Here is a 21,004-nt window from a genome sequence, read left to right on the forward strand (position 1 = left end):
ATTCATACTGTAGCATTCTTTTTTTCGTTGTTTCAAGTTTCAGTTTGTTTTAAATAACAAACCTGTTCACCCGAAGAAAAACTCGAAGTGCTATTATAAGACATCCTGTCATAGCTTTTTGGTACATAACGGCTACCGTAGATGCAACGCGCATTTGAAAAAGTGAGGCGCTGGAGAGCATTATTCGTTTGAATGCAAAATACAATTTCACCACTAGATGGGAGAAATTCCTACACACAGTCCCTTTAAGATCTTAGTCCTTTTATTACTGTTTGCTGAGTTAAATACCTTCTCTCCATATCCTCTGTCTTTGGTCATCATCTCTCTGAGTGTCTGCAAGACTTTGATACAAAGCCTCTCCTCATTTTCCTCTAGAAGTTGCTTGGTATGTTTTATCAATCTGTACAAAAAGCAGATAAAAGTGTGCCAATGTAATTAAAACATATAAGCAATGATGAAAATATAATCAAATAGTAATATATTTTACAATTAATCAGCATGTTAACCTATAATAAATAACATAGTATTTTATTATGTTATATAAAGTATTAAATTGAATATATTGCAACAAGAGCTTATCATACTTGCAAATGAAGCCTCCACTCTCACACTTGCGGTGGGCTTCAGTGTGCTCTGGGAACAGCAGTTCTGGACGATGGAGAACATCCACCAATACAGACAACTCAGCCTGAACCAGAGGCCTCAACCGCTCCTCCAAAGCTGACACAATATCCTGAAGACACACATACACGCATACACAAATACACACAAAAACACACATTCACCACACACACTAACAAAGTAAGGCACTGAGGCAAACAACTGAATACAGGTTTAATAGGAATTAAATGAGAGACATGGGTGATCATTGACAAGACAAACAGACATAGGCTAGCTCTGTTCTGAAACCTTATGAGCCTGTCACTGTCTACCTAGTAACTCCACACAATAACTCAACAGCACACAAATAGCACTTCTCACTACTGATTTCAATAGAGAGGAAGCATGTTTTTATTCTAATAAGCATAAAATACATAGCATTCACCTGGAGTCTTTCAATGATGTTGCGGTAGTCTCGGGAGGTGGTCAGAACGGAATCTCTTCGCGTAGCATTACGGACGGACAATCTCCAGCTGAGGGCTGTTTTCTGCACTATGTTGTTGGACTTCATGAACAGATTATTCACCTGACAGTCCAGATCCACAGGAATGGCTATGGCTCTGCCTTTGGCTGCACAATACAAAATGGTAAAAGACACGCACATTCAGAGTCATGCATTACACAAAATGTTCAGTGCCACTAGTTCAGCACCATACAACTTTCTAGAACAGTGGTTCTTAAGCAGGGGTCTGGGGCACACTAGGGGCCTCAGCAAACTTCCAAGATGACTAAAAAGGTATTCATATTAATAAAATATAATTAATATTTTAAAATAATCAAACTATAATCTAAATTAAAATCCTAAAAAAACAAAATCAAGATGTAAACTGAAACGTATTTCTAATATAGAAAAATAAAAAAATATTATGAATGTAAAAATGTAAAATATTTTAATTGAAAACATATAGTTCTTGAAACTTCTGAACTCCCAAAACAAATTGTGAAAATTAATTTAATATATCAATACTCCCAGTTTTTTTTAAATATATAAAGTTTGAAACCAAGCAGCTCTGGAATAATTACAATGGAAATAGGAAACAGCCAACATAGGGGAGCCTTTAAATATTGTGTTGGACAACAGGGGACCTTTGAGTCAAAAAGGTTGCGATCCACTGTTCTAGAAATATTTTTGGCACTAATTTTAAGATTATAATCGTATGATACAACACAATAATCCAATTCAAGGTAATATTAAGAAAGTTACAAACAGCTGGTGGAATTGATGCTCTTACCCACGTCACTCAGCACTTTGATGCAGGCTTCCACGTTCCCCTTCTGACCTGGGAGCAGCCAGTTGCAGTGATACACTCGGAAAACTCCCTGCAGCAGCTGCACAAACACTGGCTGCCGGGTCTAAGCAACAAACAGAGATGAATGTCACTCTTACAGGTGGTCTAAATGATGCTGAGTTGTACTGGGCTGCTGGAAGACACTGTGTGTTACCTGCAAACTTGTGCTCTGGTCTGAGAACGGTGAGCTGAAAAAGGTGGTGACGATACTCATGATGGTGTCAGTAACGTAGCGCTCTAGAACTGTGTCAGCGTGCTTACGGTCACTCGTGTTATTGCACACCTACAAGAAGTCATGTTGAATGTGTGAGTATCAAGACCACATTATGAGTATATCTTTGAGTGCCTAGTCTTACTCTGCAGATGTCCACCAGGAAATCATCAAAAAGTTTCCACATGTGATTGCTGGTGTAGATCTCCTTCATCTCAACCTCTGTATCCACATAGCAGTGATTCAGGAAGTTCACATAGGCCATCTTCACCTACATTTAAAGTAATATATTCACATCTTATGAAGTCACACAGACCTACAAATGACTTCTGTTATAATACAATAAAATAAAATAAAACTTTTACAACCTAAATCTAAAATTATTCAACAGATTCATCAAAGACAAACACTTCAAGCCTTTCCCCCTGCCACACACACCTCAGGGATGCAGTCCTCATGTGTGACCACACGTACAATATCATCAAGGGGGAGCAGGGAGTTGCATTTGATCTCAGTGTAAACGTTCTTCCCTTCAGTGCACACAGCCAGCAACTCCACTAAGTGAATATGATACCTGCAAGAGTCAGTGAAAACAAATCTAATACCGATGATGGCAAATATTTAGCAGGAAAAAGAAACTTTGTATGACTTTGTAAAACATAAAAGACAGATAAGTGTAAACACTAAGATACATAGCATAAAGTATATATATATTGTGTAAAAAAATACTAGTTAAAGTGCAAATTATTACTATATCATATTATATTATCATACTAACATTTGCATTTTTGTATAGCATTTTCGTTTTTTATGTAATGCTTACATTTATAAGTATTAATAGAGTGGAGACAAAGGCGCCTCCTTACCTGAGTGCACTGCTCTCATCAAGTCGTTCCCTCTCAAGACGCATCATTTGGACCAATGATTGAAAAGATGCCCGGTCATTATAAAACACCAGCACATCCTCACCTGCAGTCACCAACTACACAAATACACACACATTTTTATTTCACTAAGAACAGTCTTCACTAGTTTGAAAAGTAGCAATGTGGGGCTTGTAGTTAAAAACACTAATCTCAAAAATTGTTTGCCTGGCCCACAGACCTCAGCCATGACAATGTCTTGGCATTTCTTGATGAACTTGTTCTCAGCCTTGACGATGGTTTGCAGGAACTTGAGGTAGTGGACGCTGCGGCCGTGCGTTTCGATGCAGTGCACAAAGTGCTGCACCACCCGCTCATTAATCTCACTACACAACTGGAAATTATTCATGAAGATATGCTGCATGGTCACTGCCTCCAGTATCTAGAAACAGAAGGAGAAAAAAAAGACAAACAGAGGGACAGAGAACTGAGTGAAGAACAGCTGAAATGCACAGATGAAAATGTGTTTATTTGTGATTGCTCTCACCCCAGGGTTGAGGAACAGATTAATGTGTTTGTGTAGAAGTGTCTGGTTCTGTTGATTTCCAGCACAGAAGTTCTGAAGGAACTGATGGGCTAAAGTCATAATCTCCTGCATCTGAATATCCTCTCCCTAAAATTTCAACAAACACACATATAACCATTTAAATCTACTTCAGGTGCTCAATGATGAATGCTAACCCTTTCAGTTGCACAAAGGCTGACCCGCACCTTCTCGTAAGGGATCTGCAACAGTTCCAGGACCACACTGTGTGCTCCCATGTTCCTGAGGAGCCGCTGCTGCTGTTTCTTATTCTTCTTGCCAGAGATGCCCTCCAAGACACACAATTTGCTCAGCCTCAGCAGGATCTACACACACAAACATAACAATACTTTCAAACATAAAACTTACTTCACTCTTCACAGAACATTCTGTTTTCTTGTCAAAACCTACGAACTCTATAAACGAAAAACACACTGCACCTCTTTCACGACTCTGTAGTTTGAGCTGCTTGTACTCTCCACTTTAGGTTTGTCTGATCTACTTGAGTTGATGACAACCTATTGGAGGAGAAAAACTTTCATTCATCATATAATTCACTAGGCTTCTTCGTTTTTTATGGACAGATAATAATGGGAGCACATCGTGACCTTGTGGTGAGCTTCAGTGTTGACCTCTCCAGGGTCCAGTCCAGAGTCTGACCCCTGTCTCTTATACACCCACAGCTCTGATTTCTCTACTATAGACCTCAGCTGGTCCAGATCTGACTTGATCTGTTTATAATTTTCCACATCCTGACTGGTCACCAGAAGTTGAACCTGGACAGGTACAGAAAATGTTCATTTATTACAATGGTATTTATTCATCCGAAATACTGGGTGCTTTCTTCAACTTTGGGGGATTTATTTTTCTATAAAAAACATAACAAAATAATTTAAGTTAATAAAATAAAATAAAATAAATAAGTTATTATTTTAACAAATATGAATTATCAAAGAGTGAAATAACCATTAACAATTTTAACATTTATTAAACTGAACAAAAATAGTATATTTATCTAATAAATGTATGTCTTTTGTTATTAAAATATACAATATGAATAACAATAAATAACTTTGTTAAAAAATTTGTGCTGTCAAATCGATTAATCGTGATTAATCGCATCTAACTTAAAAGCTTTTGTTTACATAATATATGTGTGTGTATTTATATTATTATATATTACAGTGTATATATATATATATATATATATATATATATATATATATATATATTTTCACACAAACATATTACAGTATGTAAACAAAAACGTTTATGTTAGATGCGATTAATCAATTTGACAGCACTATTAAAAATGTATAAATACACATTTCTACAAGGATATATGAATTAATGAATGAATGAATGAATACCTGCTTAAAGGCCTGTAAAACCTCCTGGCGTTGGCTAAAGTGTCGGAAGAGGAGGTGAAGGGCTCGTGACACCAGTGGAGGATAGTCATGCATGGTCAGGTGCAGTAGGACCCTCAGAAACGTCCGGCCACCGTGATCATCAAGATCCAGTGGGGTGTTCTCTTCACTACAAATACAAACACACACAGATTCACACACATACATAACACAAACATGAGACAAACTATCAATGAGCACAGCCTTCTTACCTTCCTCCAAAAATACCCTCCGCCTGCTCTTCAATGTGCTCAAAGTCCAGCGCGCCTAACAAAGACAGAAGTTATTCACACACCACTTTATCCATACCAGCTGATACTGACACAAACACACACTTGCTCATCTCACCTTGAACACTGCCAGTAGAGTCCTGGCTTACAGACGGCTCTGTTTGAGAGGTGCTCTCATCAAACTCTGTCTTAAAGATACAGAGCAGGCAGGAGATCCTGTAGTCCAACCGCACATTCAGAATGAACTACACAGAAGATGAGAGAGTGAAAACAGCTATTTGTACTTGTAGAAAACTAATTTTGCATTTCCTAGACATTTAAGATATTAACTTCTCAAATATTAATTTATATGGAACATCACAATCCAATTGTTGGCTATAGGGTGTGTTTTAACACCTGCAGGATCTCAATGATCTTGAGTTTGGTGTCCATCACAAGGATGTCCTGTTTCTGAGGTTCACTTTGGGCTTTAACTTCATCTCTATCGGGAGGGTTGTGGGAGGTGGCTGGCAGAAATCCCCCACCCCTCAACACCACCTGTGTCATCAGCTCTCCAACCCCATGGATGGACCGCATCACATTACTTCCTACCGGCACAAACAGGACACTTTCACACTAGAGCTTTTGTTGCTGACATTAGTTCATTTTAGTAGGACTTTAGTTTGTGTAATTGGTGTGGACATATAATCTACACAATAAAAACAAGTAACCTGCAACTGTTACTTCAAAGCTATTTCTCACTGATATAACCTTTAATTTAGTTTTGTTGGTGTGATTGAATGTATTTATGTTGATTCAGTAATAAATATTAATTATTACATTATTATTATTATACAATAATTTATACATATGTATTATTTTTATTAAATAATAATAAAATATGAACGCAAAGTTTCTCGGGGGAACCAAATTTAATTTCCAAATTATTTTTCCTCCCATCTCATTTTTTTCTTTACTGTGTCCCTTTAGGGGCTCCGTTTGTTTCTGACCTTTGCCGGGTTCTCTATCCAGTTTGATGGGGAAGGGGTTGCTGATGTGGACACAGTCCAGGATTGCCAACAGGATTTTGGTCAACCTCAGTAGATCACTGAAGTTATAGAAACCGAAATAGATCAGGTTTCTCGCCAGGTTCACCACCTATAGAAAGTGGAAAAGCATTTCAGAAAAGTGTCCTTGTTTTAAAAACTAAAGTTTTATTTACTAAATTAGTATTTTATATATAATATACTTTTTTATAATTTATAAACAATGTTAACTGTGCCAGGAAAATGTTGCATTTTATTGAGCAAGCTATAAGTCAAGTCACCTTTATTTATAAAGCGCTTTTTACAATACAGATTGTTTCAAAGCAGCTTTACAGTGATAACAGGAAAATAAATAGCATCACAGTCCAGCTTAAGTAAGTTCAGTGATGGTTCATTTTTGTTGTAAATTTTATTTTATTTTTTATTTAGTTCATTTGTATATATATATATATATATATATATATATATATATATATATATATATATATATAGCTGCTCTGAAGAAAACCGTAATGTCGTCGTCCAGCTCAGTTCCGTTCTCATATAATGGTGTCAATGCAGGCAGATCGATAATTAAATTTTAATTATCTTTAAATAATCTTTAGCTTTAAGTATCGATTAAATTAAATAAAAATTATAAGAAGCCTAATACAATGGCAATGGCTTAATTCAAATACTCACAGTACCGCGTTATTTGTCGTCTGTTTAAACTAGATTGCGAGTGCATAGTGAATAAGATACATTGGGTAAATTTAACCCTAAATATATATATATCTTTTAAAAGACACACCTCAAAAGTGAGCTTGTTTTTCTCCTTGTCTGAGAATGGGAAACTCTGGCAAACAACATCCCGCAAGTAATTCTCCACAAACTCCATTGTCAGACAGAAGCGCTCCTTCACCTCATCACGTGATGTCCCATCATTATCATAACTGGTCAGAAACAGGAAAACATCTAGCTAATAAACAAACTACTCACTAAAAGGGCTTCACCGTTTACTGTTTCTAAAGTGAACCACTTACTCATCAATGGCAATTTGTGAAGGGATTTCAGACCACAGCCGAGCATATTTGACAGGGGTGACCTGCTCCTGAGGGTCACGGTCTACATGCATGTGCAGCATCATGCGGCAGAATGAGGCTCTGAGGTCAAAGGGCAAGTCTTCGTCTGACATGCAGCGTAAGATCAGATCCACGTCCAGTTGTGCTGATATCTTATTAATGGCTAGGTACTGCCGATCCAGACACATCCGTGCAAACAAATTCAGCTGATACCTGACGGAGAGACGTTATCATTTTATTTCTGTGTATCTTTCCTTTCATCAAATGTTCATGTAAATGTAGGTGTGCGTGCATGCCTGTAATAATTGATAACTTCATGGTCCTCTGTATGTCCCTCTTTGGCATCCTGTGCAAGCTCTCTGATGCTCTTACTCTTCACCTCTCCTCTACTGTCCTTCCAGAACAACCATACCTCTTCTTCATCCTCTTCTTCCTCTTCTGCGCTCTCACCAAGCACTGTTCCTGCCACCTCAAACCGTGATAACACAAGCCTGGCACACAAACACACATTCATTCAATACCACACCCACAGACCTCTATTCTTGTGGACCACACGAGCAAACTATTTTTAATTCCTCATGAACTTTCACTTTTTGGTTTGATTCAGTGTAGATGAGATGATTTGCCCTCAATAATGGCACTACATGTTCAAAATTGTGCTTGCTAAATTATATGAGCTGTTTTAGCTGTTCTGCAACACTATCATTCAAAGGTTGGGGCCAGTAAGATTTCTTATGCTGACCAAGGCGCCATTTATTTAATGAAAAACACAGTAAAAACAGTAATATTGTGAAACATTATTTTTCCTGTGATGGCAAGGCTTTTTCAGCAGCCATTAGCATCTAGTCTTCAGTCACACGATCCTTCAGAAATCATTCTAATATGCTGAATTGGTGCTCAAAAAATATTTCTTATTATTATCAATGTTGAAAACAACTGTGCTGCTTAATATGGAAACCGTGATGCATTTTTTTCTGGATTCTTTGATGAATAGAAAATTAAAAAGAACAGCGTTTATTTGAAATAGAATGTTTTTGTAACAATCCATCAATTAAATGCATTCTAGCTGAATAAAAGTCTTAATTTCTGATTTCAAAACAATCTTACTGAATCCAAACTTAGTAGTGTATATTGTTCTAAACATGCACATAGGATAATAGTCAGTGTAGGTGTTGTACTTTGTTTCGATGAGGATGTCTGCATTGGCTGGGTCCAGCACAGCATTACAGATGAGTTCTTGAGTGACAGGGATGGATTTATTCATCGACACACATAGATCTGATAAGTAGTCCAGAAATCTAGAGAAACAGGGACACAACTCAATCATTCAGGATAAGACACAAAACTATTACAAATATAGTTCAAATAATTCAATCATTAAGAAACATCTGAAGACACAACTTAATACACTTCTACTGTACTTCTAAACTCTTACTTTAAAACATCTATTTCACTTTTGCTTAAACCGCCAACATCTCTGTACTGGATTGTACTTAAGATGAATCACTTACATCATAACATTTCTCATTTGTTTGATGCTTTAGATCAGGGGTGGGGAACGTTGGTCCTAGAGGGCCACTGTCCTGCAGAGTTTAGTTCCAACCCTAATCAAACACACCTGAACAAGCTAAATCAATGTCTTAAGGATCACTAAGGCTATCTGGTGAGTTTCTTTCAGGGTTGGAGCTAAACTCTGCAGGACAGCGGCCCTCCTGGACCAACGTTCCCCACCCCTGCTTTAGATGAAAGGGTATGCTAAATGAATACATGTAAATGACCAAGAACATTTATGCAGATCTATTTTCGCACACCTGGGCTCTCTGTTCTTGCGGACCAGGCTGACGAAGGTGTCTATCTCAGCTGCAGTAATGTGTTTCTCCAGAAGCTTCCTGTTGTTGTGCAGCAGGGCTGTGATAGTGTCTTCAGCAAGCACATCATATCCTATCTGCTTCTGCATGAAGCGGAACTGCTTTGCTATGTACTCCTAAACACAAATAATGAGAGAAAGAGGACATTTTTGCATTTAGTACAATATATAGTACAAGGGGTTGTAAGTGAATTTTGTAATTGCAGTAGTGTAATTTTGTTTGCATTTATTTTGTTTCACAGTAGTTTAACCTGATTTTTGCGATAGTCCTGCTGTGAGTGACGTAGGACCCTGTAGCAGAGCCGACAGATGTGACGAAAAGGTGCGTGCCGTTGGTCTGCAAGCTCTTCAAGTCGCAGCATAGGGCCATCCCCACTGTCAGTGAATGGGGCCTGCAGCAGCTTGAATATCTGGCCAATCACACAACAAGACGGATTGAAAGGTCATTGAAAAGAAATGTTAGTGAGATGTTTTAAAACTAAACCCTATAAGAGTACCTGTTTGAGTATGTTCTGCTCTCTCATGAGTTTCTGACGCTCTCTGTTGGGTTTGTTGACTGTGATCTCCAGCACATCCTGAGCACTGCTGGGAATGTCCACCACAAAATACACCAGATCCTCCAGTAGCTTTGTCACTGACCTGTGTGTGAGGCCATGATGGGCAGACAATGTGTTTTTTTAAGTGTGAGCAGTTTAACAAAAAAGGGCATAAAAATGAATTGGTTAAAATAATATTGTCAGAAAGATGGTCAGATGGATGGATGGACGGATTGAAGGATAAATTAATAAACAGACTAATGGATGCATGGATGGATGAAGTAAGAAATAATAAAAGATCTAAAGAAAGATGGATAGAAAATTGGATTGAAAGTCAAATGCACAGATGAATGAATGGATGAACTATTGGATGACTGCATGGTTGAAGGAAAGAATGACAGACAGACAAATGGATGGACAGATGGATAGATGATGGGAAGATACAATAGTTAAAGGATGGAATCTGGACAGACAGATGGATGAATGGACAAATAGACGGACGGACAGATAGACGGATGGATGGATGAAGGAAGGAAGAAAGAACAAAAAGATGGGGAGATGGATGGATAGATATATTTAAAAGTCAAAAGGACAGATGGATGAAAGGATGAAGATGAAAAGATGAATAAATGGTTGAAGAAAGGATGGAAGGACAGAGATAGACAGATGATGAATGAATGGATGGATGAATGGGTGGTTGAAGGAAAGACAGAATGGATGAATGGATGGATGGATGGATGGAAAGATGAAATAGCTGAAAGAAGGATGGACAGATGGACAGACAGATGAATGGATCAATGGATGGATGGATGAAGAAAGAAAACAGAGGGCAGATGGATGGATGAATGAAAAGATGAATAAATGGTTGAAGATGGATAGATGGAAGGACGGAGGGACTAATGGACAGACACATGGATGAATAGATGAATGTAACCTTTACCTCCTCTCATTTTGGGTGATAGTGCCCTTCTCCAGTTTGGCTGCGATGGAAGCTAACACTTTACTAGCATCATTAGCAAAATCCAGATCCCGAACTTCAGCCGGAGACACTGGCACTATGGCAAAAGCCTCTTTATCTTCCTTCAGAGGAGACGTTCCTATCTGAGACACAAATACAGAGTGAAGGAGACACACTTCAGAGAAACCATAAACCAATGTTACAGTCATACATAGACAGAAGCTGACTCACTCTGAGCATGACTGGTTTCTCTTCCTCTTTATCTATTGGCTGGTTGGTGCTGTGGACCCACGTATTGGTGCAGAGATGCCTGAGCCTCACATATGAGTTTCTGACAGGCACAATCCAAAATACGACAAGTTTAATATAAGTGTAATTAATCAGAAGATGTCACAAGAAGTCACAATCTCGCTGTACCTCGGCACAAGCGAGTCTCCGCCTCTCAGAGTGGTGGGGTCAAGCTCAAAGATTGACGAAATGTCATTGCCATCAGGAACAGACACCAGTGTATACATAACCTTATCCTGAGGGTTACGTGCACGTGCCCGCATCATTTCTTGCTCCGAATCCAGCTGCAAATGAAACAATCGATCAACTGTGACTGTGCATTCAAGATGACAGGCTGCTTTGTCTCAACTAATGTGTGTTGAAATGAGTGCAATATGGTAAAGAGACCCTCAAATTGCTCATACTATGAATTCAGAAGCTCAGAAGGTGAAAGGGGAAAAACACAGACACACACAGTCACACACGCTCTCAAGCACACACTCACAGAGGAACGGGACTCCAGGTATTCTTCTTCATAGTCTGGATTTACCTGATCACAATAAGGTTAGAATAATTAGATAAATGTCGCAAGTCACCTTCTCTACTCTTTCTAACATCAAGCTCTCGAACTACACACTCTTTGATTAATTTACATGTGTGTATGTGTGTGAACTCTTATTCCAGGTAACATATCGGTCTAACCTCTGCAGCAAGGTAATGGCCGGTGGCCAAGTGTTTGAACCTAAAGAGGCTGTTCCAGTAGCCGGCTCCGCCTCTGCAGGGATCATGCTGAACCACCTGAAAAGTATGCAAACATCTGTTTAGATTCCCAAACCAACAATCACACTCACAAAAACAACTGGTCAACTTCACAAAGCTAAGTCCTTAACTTACCTCTACCTCCCAGAGTGCTTTGCTACTAGTGGCGGAGGTTGCAGACTGGCGCCCGGTGGTACGCAAAAAGACATACTGCTTTTTTCTGTGTTCATCACACGTCAGAAACTTCTCCTGCTCCGCATGAAAAAGCCTCACCACGTCACCCTGATAACATGTATTTCATTAAAAGGCCATTAAAACGCAAGAAAGTAAAATATAATTCCTTTAAAAGTAAGTAAATGTCATTGTGTGCATCATGTTTGTATATGAAACATACTCCTTTCAAGACAACCTCCTGGTTGTCGCTCCATTTCATGAAGAGAACGATTTTCCAACTGGTGGTGCAGTTCACTGAATTCACCTGAGAGAGAAAAAGACAATGGAATTGACCGGTAGTTCTCAAACTGGGAACAGGGGCCCACTATGGGGCCTTAGCTTCCAAAGAGGCCTAAATTGTTTTAAAAAATTAGACAATATAGCATTAAAATAAACTAAGACAACAAAAACTCAAGATATTTTTTTATTTTAATACAGCCCCTCATCAGCTGTTTTTTCTTTGAATAACCAGGGTTCCCAATGTCTTATAGGAGGTGGCCTAATTTTGAAAGGGTTATTTCTAGATATTTTAGGACAATTATTAATTAGGGGTGTAACGGTTCACAAAATTCACGGTTCAGTTCGATACGATACACTTGTGTCACGGTTCGGTTCGGTACAGCAAAAAGAAAGAAATGCCAGAGAAATTTCCTTGATTTAATTTTAATCTTTTTTTTTATTAAAACTAACATCATAAAGTATGATTTTTTTTACTTTGAGCAATTCTGGAGCTATAATTGACTCTTCTTAGGAGCATATTAAACAAAACAGCTCCTTGGAAAAAATGAAATGTAATATTGTAGTAGGCCTAGTTATAAACAAAGGTTTATTTTAGTTCAGATTAACATTTGAGGGCAGCAATTGTATTCATAATGTCAAAATAAAACCGACGTAATGTTACTTGAAGGCATTATAGCCTACTATTCCTGCCAAACTTCCATGGTTGCAGTTAGTGTTACTACAGTAAATCCATGGTGAATGTTGCTGATCTGTGGACACCGGATAGTTCATTCATGGCACAATGTTTCTTCCTGGTTTCCACGTCAGTGCTATTTGATCCGTTAATAATGGAGAAATTTGAATGTTTCTCACTAGATCTCGCAGCGATGTTATTACTTCTGTGGCGAATTCAAATGCTTTCTTTACTGGATCTCTTATTAGCGCTGTGTAGTAACAGTGTCGCATGATGATCACGATCGGTTCGCGCTGCACTTGTCCAAACTGATAAACGGTCCTTCAACCACACATTAACGAGCATTTTCGTTCCGCTTGCATTACGTTTGCCATTGATGTTGGGCAATGTTGTGGTCGCACCGGCGTCTCTTACATTATGAGCGCGCCAGCCACGCGCAACCGTGCGCAACGCGCCTACATTTGAAATAACGAAATTTTGGTCGGCAGGAAAAATGGTCCAACGAACCGTTCGGTTTGAAAATGCGTATCGAAAGTCTCGTACCGAACGATTCAATACGAATACGTGTATCGTTACACCCCTAGGACAATTATTTTAATTACACTTTATTTATTTTCCATTTCATTTTCATTTTATTTAAAGGTTTAGTAAATTTGTTGTGTTGTTGTATTGTTGCAAATACCAGTAAACTGACTAGCGCAAACCTTAGTAAATCACCTTGCATGATTCATTTAAATTCTCTCCTCCCATAAATTTGCATCTAAAAGGGAAACTCATAAAATATGAGTAAAAAAAAAAAAAAAATCTTAACCCCAATTTTTAAAAGTTAAGACACTTTTGTCCAAAAATGAATTAAAGATGCAAAATATTTGTTTTATTTTTTAGATAACCTGATGTCTCTGACTGAATTAAACACCAAACTGAATTCAACTGAGGTCATGTGACGCTGTTTATGTGATGCTGTCAAAACACTGTTTGAAATGTTTATCATTTGCATACTACTTTAAAAAACTCTAGGCCGTATGCAGTACACTAGTATTGCTTTCTTAACATAGAAAGAGAGAGGGAAAAAAGAAAGATATGGCAAATCATAAAAGTAATATCTGAACTCTCTCTCTCTCTCTCTCTCTCTCTCTCTGTGTTTGTGTGTGTGTGTGTGTGTGTGTGTATTTTACTTCATTGCATCCTGGATTATCCACAAGCTGATGGCTACTGGCATGCAGCGGCTGTCCAGCGTTGACAGGGTTTAACACAACCTTATCGCCAATGACCACCTGAATCGCACATTAACACACTCAGAACATTACAAGTGGAACTCTAATGTGTGTTTATGTAAGTGCAAGAACTAGAAATACACAACAAATCAAATAATCAGAGTTGATGACATACTCACATTGTCTCCTATAGAGCGGAGCTTGTAAAAGGGCTGGATATAGAACCACGAGCCTTCATTCCCTGCAGCGTCCAGCGTCACACGCATGGCGTTCTTCTCAAGAAGAGCCGGTAAGCGCTTATTTACTGTCAGATACTTATTACTCTTCAGATGGAGAAGCTGCAAATATATGTGAACAGATACACAATTTATTTGACTGCTAAATATTCAGCTTTTCTACATTAAAGTGCTTATAAATGATCTGTATTATATATACAATTTAAACATTACCGTAAGTAATATTTGTGCTCATGTGTAAATGAGAGATTTACCTGGATGACATTGCCATACTGAATGACTGTTCCTAGAAGCTTTTTGTTCTCAGATTCATTTTGTTTCTTCTCTAAATCAGCAGCATGCTAAACAAAACACAGTAAGAAAAAAAAGAGGGGGGAAAAAATGCAAATGCAATACACATGAGCACCAAAGAACCATGTGACAAGAGCACATTCCGTTTCTACTGCTCTTCAGAACAGCAGAAACTGAGCTTCAGACTCAGGGAAGTTGATAAATATACTGTCCTCCAAAAAAGAAGCTGTTGGGTAGCAAACAAACTGTGCTCTTTTTAATGACGTCTTGTAACATTGTTCAGATGGCCCATAGAGCATTCTTCACAATCGGTTTCATTTACAAGCACATCTTTTTTTATTGTTAGCAACTTTTCTACATTCTGTGTTTATATAAGGTCATAAGCAGAGCGTGAACCAACTGCAGGGTGAAGCTATGAAGTCTAGGAGGTCGAGGTGTGTCCCTCCATGGTTTCCTTTCTTTGGATAAAAGATTGTATGTGCTATTTACTTACACATGCAATCCAATCAAATACCACTACTCACAGCATTTAGATAATTAAAGGGGTGGTATAATTTGCCCTTTTCACAAGATGTAAAATAAGTCTTTGATGTCTCCAGAGTGTGTATGTGAAGTTTTAGCTCAAAATACCCCACAGATATTTTTATACAGCATGTTAAAATTGTCACTTTTTGAAGATGAGCAAAAACGCACCGTTTTTGTGTCTGTGCCTTTAAATGCAAATGAACTGCTGCACTCAGCACAAGCTTCAACAGCTTGTGTCCTTTTACCTCACACAGACATGCACTGAAAATGTCATTGTTTATGTTCAAACCGGAGTCGACAATGATGGAGAGATGTAGAATGCAACAGGACATTTCTGAATGGTTAGTTGATGAATTTAGGTAGCTAATGTGTAGTTATCTTCTAGTCATTGATTGGCATATTCTGTCATGATAATCTATAAATCGTGTTCAGAGGGCAGGGTTTATGTAAATTTTAGGGTTGGTGATGTCACTAACCCGGTTGTAGTCCTGTAAAAGAAAATATCCCCCTTTGCTTTGAACTTTGAGCATTGTAACTTTGCAGATGTTGTTTTTGCTCAAACAGCAACATTACAGACTAACTAAAGTTAAAAAAGTGAAATCATAATTAACCACCCCTTTAAGATACTCAAGGGCAAGTATGAATGCATGATTTGTTTTTATCGGCATGATAGGCAACTAATATACCTAATACTACTGGAAAGTTGCCAATTTATCAAAATGAGATATTGAAGTTATTTGTATGTTTTACATTCTTGGATGAACTTGTTTCTAATGCTACCATAATCTACGAAATACAAATTAATTTTTGTATTTAAAAATTAAATACAAAAAATATTTAAATTAAAAAAAAAATAATAATAATTTCAAATTTGCCATTTTCCCTTTTTCTGGTGCCAGGCTCCTCCAATCATTTTGTCTGGTTAAACCCAATCGACTGCAAGCTTGCATTCAGATGATCTACCACCATTCAATCAAAAACCAATGGGAAGAACCAAGTCCCTGCCCTACATTTTTTCCTTTTCCAATAATCCAATTTGATATTACTATGTCACAATAGAGAAGAAAAGATCTTTGTTCCTTGTTTCATCGTGACTTTAAAATCGCAGCTCAGGGAAGTCATTATTGAAGGGTTAGGGACTGTGTATGTTCTTGTGGTGCCATCAGCCAATCATTTGAGGTGTGGATAGTGGATACTAATTCTAGACCAGCAATTATGAGCAGCGCTATTCCAAGAAAGCGAATGGAATTCCCTATATTAATATAAACAAACAGATCAAGTCCGTGGCCAGGGGAAGACTAAGCTTCACACTTACATGGAGTTTGTTAAGCAGAACAGTATCTGTGGTGCTGTTTCCTCCAGGTTTGGCAGCTTTCCAGAACTGTTTCTGTGCCGAGTATCTGTTCATGGGACACAGTCTGAACAGACAGTCTACAGAGAGAGAAAGAGAGAAAGAGAGAACACATATTTCATCTCAGCCACAGACAAGCAGAACACAAGCATCACTCATTACTCTTGTAAGCACATACACAATCACACTGTGTTTAGACACACACACGCACAGCTTTCAAAACCTGCTGATGGGATGACAAGGTGATCATAAATGGTAAGGAAGAAAATCAGTATGAAAATCAATATGTAAATTCTGTGTCTGTGTGGTTTACATGTGCATAACTGTTAAAACAGGACTATTCCCTCATACGATCAGAAGCAAAAAAAATAAACCCTTTTTAATAGAACTTGATTAAATAATGACGGTAAACTCAGAAGCACCTAATATGAAAGAAAACAGACACAGACTGTTTTTCAAAAGTGATAAGAAAAGAGCTATTCAGACATAAAAGTGAAAATGCACTTCTTTTCAGCAGAACTCCAGTCTTACCAAATAAGGAGAGAGGGGGAGCCAGCCAGAGAGAGAGAGAGAGAGAGAGAGAGAGAGAGAGAGAGAGAGAGAGAGAGAGAGAGAGAGAGAGAGAGAGAGAGAGAGAGAGAGAGAATCTGAAAGAATCTGGTCTCTGTTTCTATTTTCTGGAGATTGGGCTGATAAAACCCCAAAAAGCTCTAGGGTCATTGGAGGAATGTAGAACACACACTTGTATAAAAACAAGAGTGTTTAAGAGTTTCCCATTACAAAAAAGGAGCTAGATTTCTAGATTTTTCCTGAGATTAAAGTTGATGCTACAATGCTAAGGTGTTATGGGTGGTTGCCAGGGTGTTGCTTTACTGGTCCTAAGCTTAAAGATTCCACACACCAATCCCCTATGATATAGCGCGGGTCCCTCCTTCAGTGCCAGTCTATTGTACTATTTTGCTTATTTATCATCTGCCAGATGAAAATCATAAGTTTAATTGTTTTGAAATCAATGCATACCCAAACAAAACAAACATATTCATGAAATAATAGCAATAGAAAATGAACCCATCACATGCTTCCATTTTGCTTTGGTGTGTGTTTATATTTGAAGGAAATAGTACGCATTCCTCTCTGCTGGGGCCCACTGACCATCAGACAATTATCTCTCCTTTTCTTCCTCCCTTCATCACAGACTCAAGCACACTGTGCAGGGATTATTTATCAGCAGGGTTGAGTTATTGAGACATGTGTTTGATAGAGAAGTATATAAATGTTAAAGGGGTAGTTCCTTATGTTATTAATACACTACTGTTCAAAAGTTTGGGGTCAGTAAGATTTTTTATGTACTAAAAAATGTACTATACTTTGATATTTTTATGGTAGTTTTTTGTCATTTTTTATGGTCATTTTGTATGGTTTTGTTGTGTGGAAGAGCAGTGTGAACTTCCTTCAAAGCAAAGTGTTGCACATAAGATATAAAATTATATGTGTTTTGAACAACATGAATAAATCATGAGAGGAATTATATTTTAGGTCGGACAAACTCTTCCTTTAACATTCAGTGGCCAACTAGTGATGGAAACCAGTACACACCGATGTAAAAATGTACACCCCTACTCATGACGTAGCTTCTCAGTGTCACCAGCAGATGCCTTTTGAGTGATGTGAGTTTAGAGGGCAGTCGGCCTCAACCTCACACAATCTTGTGTGCAGCCTTTGAAGTACAGTCATTTATCAAGTCCTTTAACTAAGTAGATCTGTGCTTTCTGTGTTGGTAACCATTTCCACAGCAAAGTAAACGTAGACAGAAATTAGATCAGACTGTTCTACACAGATTTATGCGGTCAAAGATTTGATTGACATAATAACTACAAGTTTTGGAAGACAATGCTATAATAATTCCTAAGAATGAAGGATGACATGCTAAATTAAGTGGTTTTCATGGAAATGACAAACTTTTCTCTAGAGTAGCCTACATCATCTGACCTTTGACTTCAAAGTCCATTTTAAGTAACTGAACTTCCTGTCTTAACTGAAAATAAACCAGCGTAACATCCACATCCCCAGACACACACACACACACACACACACACACACACACACACACACGCCTTTACTTAGCTATCTAAATGGGGACATTCCATAGACGTAAAGGTTTTTGGAGATTTGGTCAGGTTTTGGTCATTACTGGCTACAAATTTGTCCCCAAAGTATAGTTAGTAGGTACACACACACACACACACACACACACACACACACACACACACACACACACACACACACGTCTGGTTTACTATCTTTGTGGGGACTCTCCATAGACTTAATGGTTTTTATACTGTACAAACGGTATATTCTATCTCCTTACACTAACCCTACCCCTAAACCTACCCATCACAGGAAACTTTCTGCATTTTTACATTTCCAAAAAAAACTCATTCTGTATGATTTATAAGCTTGTTTACCCATGGGGACCTCTATTTAGGTCCCCACTGTGACACGAGTCCCCATGAGTCTGTGTGCATTCAGGTTGAAGTCCCCACCGGGATAGAAAAACAGGTACACACACACACACACACAAACACACACACACACACACAGACACACACACAAACTCACCCCTGAACTTCTTGGGTGGGTTGTTCAAGTCCCCTGCATCTGGTTGAACAACACATCGGTCATCAACCAACCTGAAACCAATGAGAGTGTTAATCTGTAGAAGTTTTTTAATTTTGATTAGTTTGAACATCTGTGTGTGTTTGCTTGAGTTAATAATGGTGTGCATTTGTAATTGTGCATCTGTATTTAGCATTTTTTGGCCCAAAGCAGCAGCTTACTGGACATAATCCAAATTCCAAGACCAGTCGGCCAAAACACACACACACACACATAAACAGGGTTAAACTGCTGACAGCTGGTTATTCTTAACTACACATTAAAGATTAGCATTCAACCACAGCAAACTTCATGCAGTCTTGATCTTCAACGGTTAGATCATGCAAATGTGCAAAATCTGTCATTAGCTCATTAACTCTTCCTCTTGTCATTCCAAACCTGTTTTAATTTTGTTTCTTCAGAGGAACACAAAAAAATTAGTTGCTTTTTTCCATGCAATTACAATTGCTTTAAAAAAGAATGCAAAAACAAGTCTTACAGTATCATTAAAGTGGATATATTAGAAGTCTTCTGGATAGATTCATTTGATGATGAGGGTAAAAATTAAGTAGTTTTTCACTGAAAAAATTGCTTTGAAAACATATTTTGTGTTCCATGGAAGAAAGAACGTCACAGATGGGGAGATGATGGTTCAACTATTTCTCTTAAGATTTTTGTCAGCAGAAAACAGAGAGAGTTCAATGTTGAAGAATTAACGGAAAAAGTATTTAACAAATGAGCTGGTTCTGCTTGTTAATCATTTATTTGCTGTAATAATTACTCTTGGAACAAATGCAGTTAAAATGTCCAGCTCATAATATTCACTGATCTGCTTTCAATTAACATGTGATTTTTTAAAGCATTCCATAATATCATAACAGGCGGTGTCAATCAACTCACCCCAGAGTGCTTATGAAGCCACTGGTAGAGCCTTCAGCATAAAGGGAGCACACGTCCCCAATGTGTAGGAAACTTGACATTTTATCCACCATGGCAACCACTCCACCACCTGCAGAGGTCAGAGGTCAAAGAGTCATGATGGTGTCTGTGTACAGGTTTATCATTAAGCAAACAAGCCAAACAGGAGCTCTAACCATAAAATACATATAGGTTTACACATTTAAAGCAACACATTATGATGTGTGGTTGGAAGTGTCATTTCCTACAGTACAAAATACAAAAACAAAACAGTTTAAAATAAAACATATAAAAATGTATAGTTCTGCAGAGCTGTTTAAACAAAATGCTTCCACAAAAACAAAAGAAGAATATTCATGTCTAAACCAATTTGATGTCATCAAAGACAACACAATTTGATTAAAACCACAAGTGGCCCACTGCATGAACTAAATAAAAACATGCGATCATTGGTAACCCATGATGCGAAGAAAGACAAACAAGCTGAGGACTTTAAAACTGATTGCAGGACTTTTTTAATATAATTACAGTCTAAGCCGAATCCATCCTAAATATACATTATAACACAATGCATGGGCCTTTTCACATTCTCAGTTCAAATTTAATTAATCACAAAATGTCATTCCTCCACTGAGTTTCGATAACAAGAAGCTGCAGATTACAAGTTGGCAAGTTAATTATTAACTTAACTGACTAAACACTTATTCCAAGTCCAGTGCATTGGAATACCATACTAAAAATACACATTCAGTGTCAAATTTACAACTGACAAAACATGCCAAGTTAAATCTGAATGCATATATAAATACAAAATATAACAGGAAGACAAAAATGCATTCAAATTTAATTTTATTAAAGATTACAAGAACATTTTGATTTCATGCTGCCTTTAAATACTATACTGTCATCGCTAGTAAGTTCACTTTAAAATATAGTGGTTTAATCAACATATTAGGATGGGGATATGGAAATG

The 21,004-nt window shown here is 37.8% G+C and overlaps 1 protein-coding gene across 4 annotated transcripts in view; it reads right to left on the reverse strand.

Moving 5' to 3' along the window:
• Nucleotides 1-21,004, reverse strand: part of itpr1a (inositol 1,4,5-trisphosphate receptor, type 1a) — a 32,976-nt gene that overhangs the window by 11,000 nt on the left and 972 nt on the right. For 2 of the 4 annotated variants that reach the window (XM_084127856.1, XM_084127854.1), the window contains exons 2-39: nt 20,014-20,122; nt 19,078-19,148; nt 16,423-16,538; nt 14,546-14,632; nt 14,235-14,393; nt 14,017-14,115; nt 12,110-12,193; nt 11,851-11,997; nt 11,659-11,754; nt 11,462-11,506; nt 11,107-11,261; nt 10,921-11,020; nt 10,672-10,832; nt 9,693-9,834; nt 9,447-9,605; nt 9,140-9,312; nt 8,507-8,626; nt 7,625-7,819; nt 7,290-7,541; nt 7,058-7,199; nt 6,232-6,379; nt 5,639-5,829; nt 5,361-5,487; nt 5,225-5,279; nt 4,977-5,142; nt 4,215-4,382; nt 4,047-4,124; nt 3,795-3,932; nt 3,571-3,696; nt 3,265-3,465; nt 3,027-3,142; nt 2,599-2,734; nt 2,306-2,431; nt 2,104-2,232; nt 1,893-2,013; nt 1,046-1,230; nt 585-733; nt 289-400 (exon numbers count right to left, since the gene is read on the reverse strand). In XM_084127856.1, coding sequence (XP_083983982.1) covers nt 289-400; nt 585-733; nt 1,046-1,230; nt 1,893-2,013; nt 2,104-2,232; nt 2,306-2,431; nt 2,599-2,734; nt 3,027-3,142; nt 3,265-3,465; nt 3,571-3,696; nt 3,795-3,932; nt 4,047-4,124; nt 4,215-4,382; nt 4,977-5,142; nt 5,225-5,279; nt 5,361-5,487; nt 5,639-5,829; nt 6,232-6,379; nt 7,058-7,199; nt 7,290-7,541; nt 7,625-7,819; nt 8,507-8,626; nt 9,140-9,312; nt 9,447-9,605; nt 9,693-9,834; nt 10,672-10,832; nt 10,921-11,020; nt 11,107-11,261; nt 11,462-11,506; nt 11,659-11,754; nt 11,851-11,997; nt 12,110-12,193; nt 14,017-14,115; nt 14,235-14,393; nt 14,546-14,632; nt 16,423-16,538; nt 19,078-19,148; nt 20,014-20,105 — 5,067 coding nt within the window. In that variant the 5' untranslated portion in view covers nt 20,106-20,122. The remainder of the gene's footprint in view (nt 1-288; nt 401-584; nt 734-1,045; nt 1,231-1,892; nt 2,014-2,103; nt 2,233-2,305; nt 2,432-2,598; nt 2,735-3,026; nt 3,143-3,264; nt 3,466-3,570; nt 3,697-3,794; nt 3,933-4,046; nt 4,125-4,214; nt 4,383-4,976; nt 5,143-5,224; nt 5,280-5,360; nt 5,488-5,638; nt 5,830-6,231; nt 6,380-7,057; nt 7,200-7,289; nt 7,542-7,624; nt 7,820-8,506; nt 8,627-9,139; nt 9,313-9,446; nt 9,606-9,692; nt 9,835-10,671; nt 10,833-10,920; nt 11,021-11,106; nt 11,262-11,461; nt 11,507-11,658; nt 11,755-11,850; nt 11,998-12,109; nt 12,194-14,016; nt 14,116-14,234; nt 14,394-14,545; nt 14,633-16,422; nt 16,539-19,077; nt 19,149-20,013; nt 20,123-21,004) is intronic. The other 2 variants (XM_084127857.1, XM_084127855.1) reach the window with 1 other exon arrangement.

The sequence above is a fragment of the Abramis brama genome (assembly GCF_963993115.1).
Source record: "Abramis brama genome assembly, chromosome: 11".
Lineage (NCBI taxonomy): Eukaryota > Metazoa > Chordata > Actinopteri > Cypriniformes > Leuciscidae > Abramis > Abramis brama.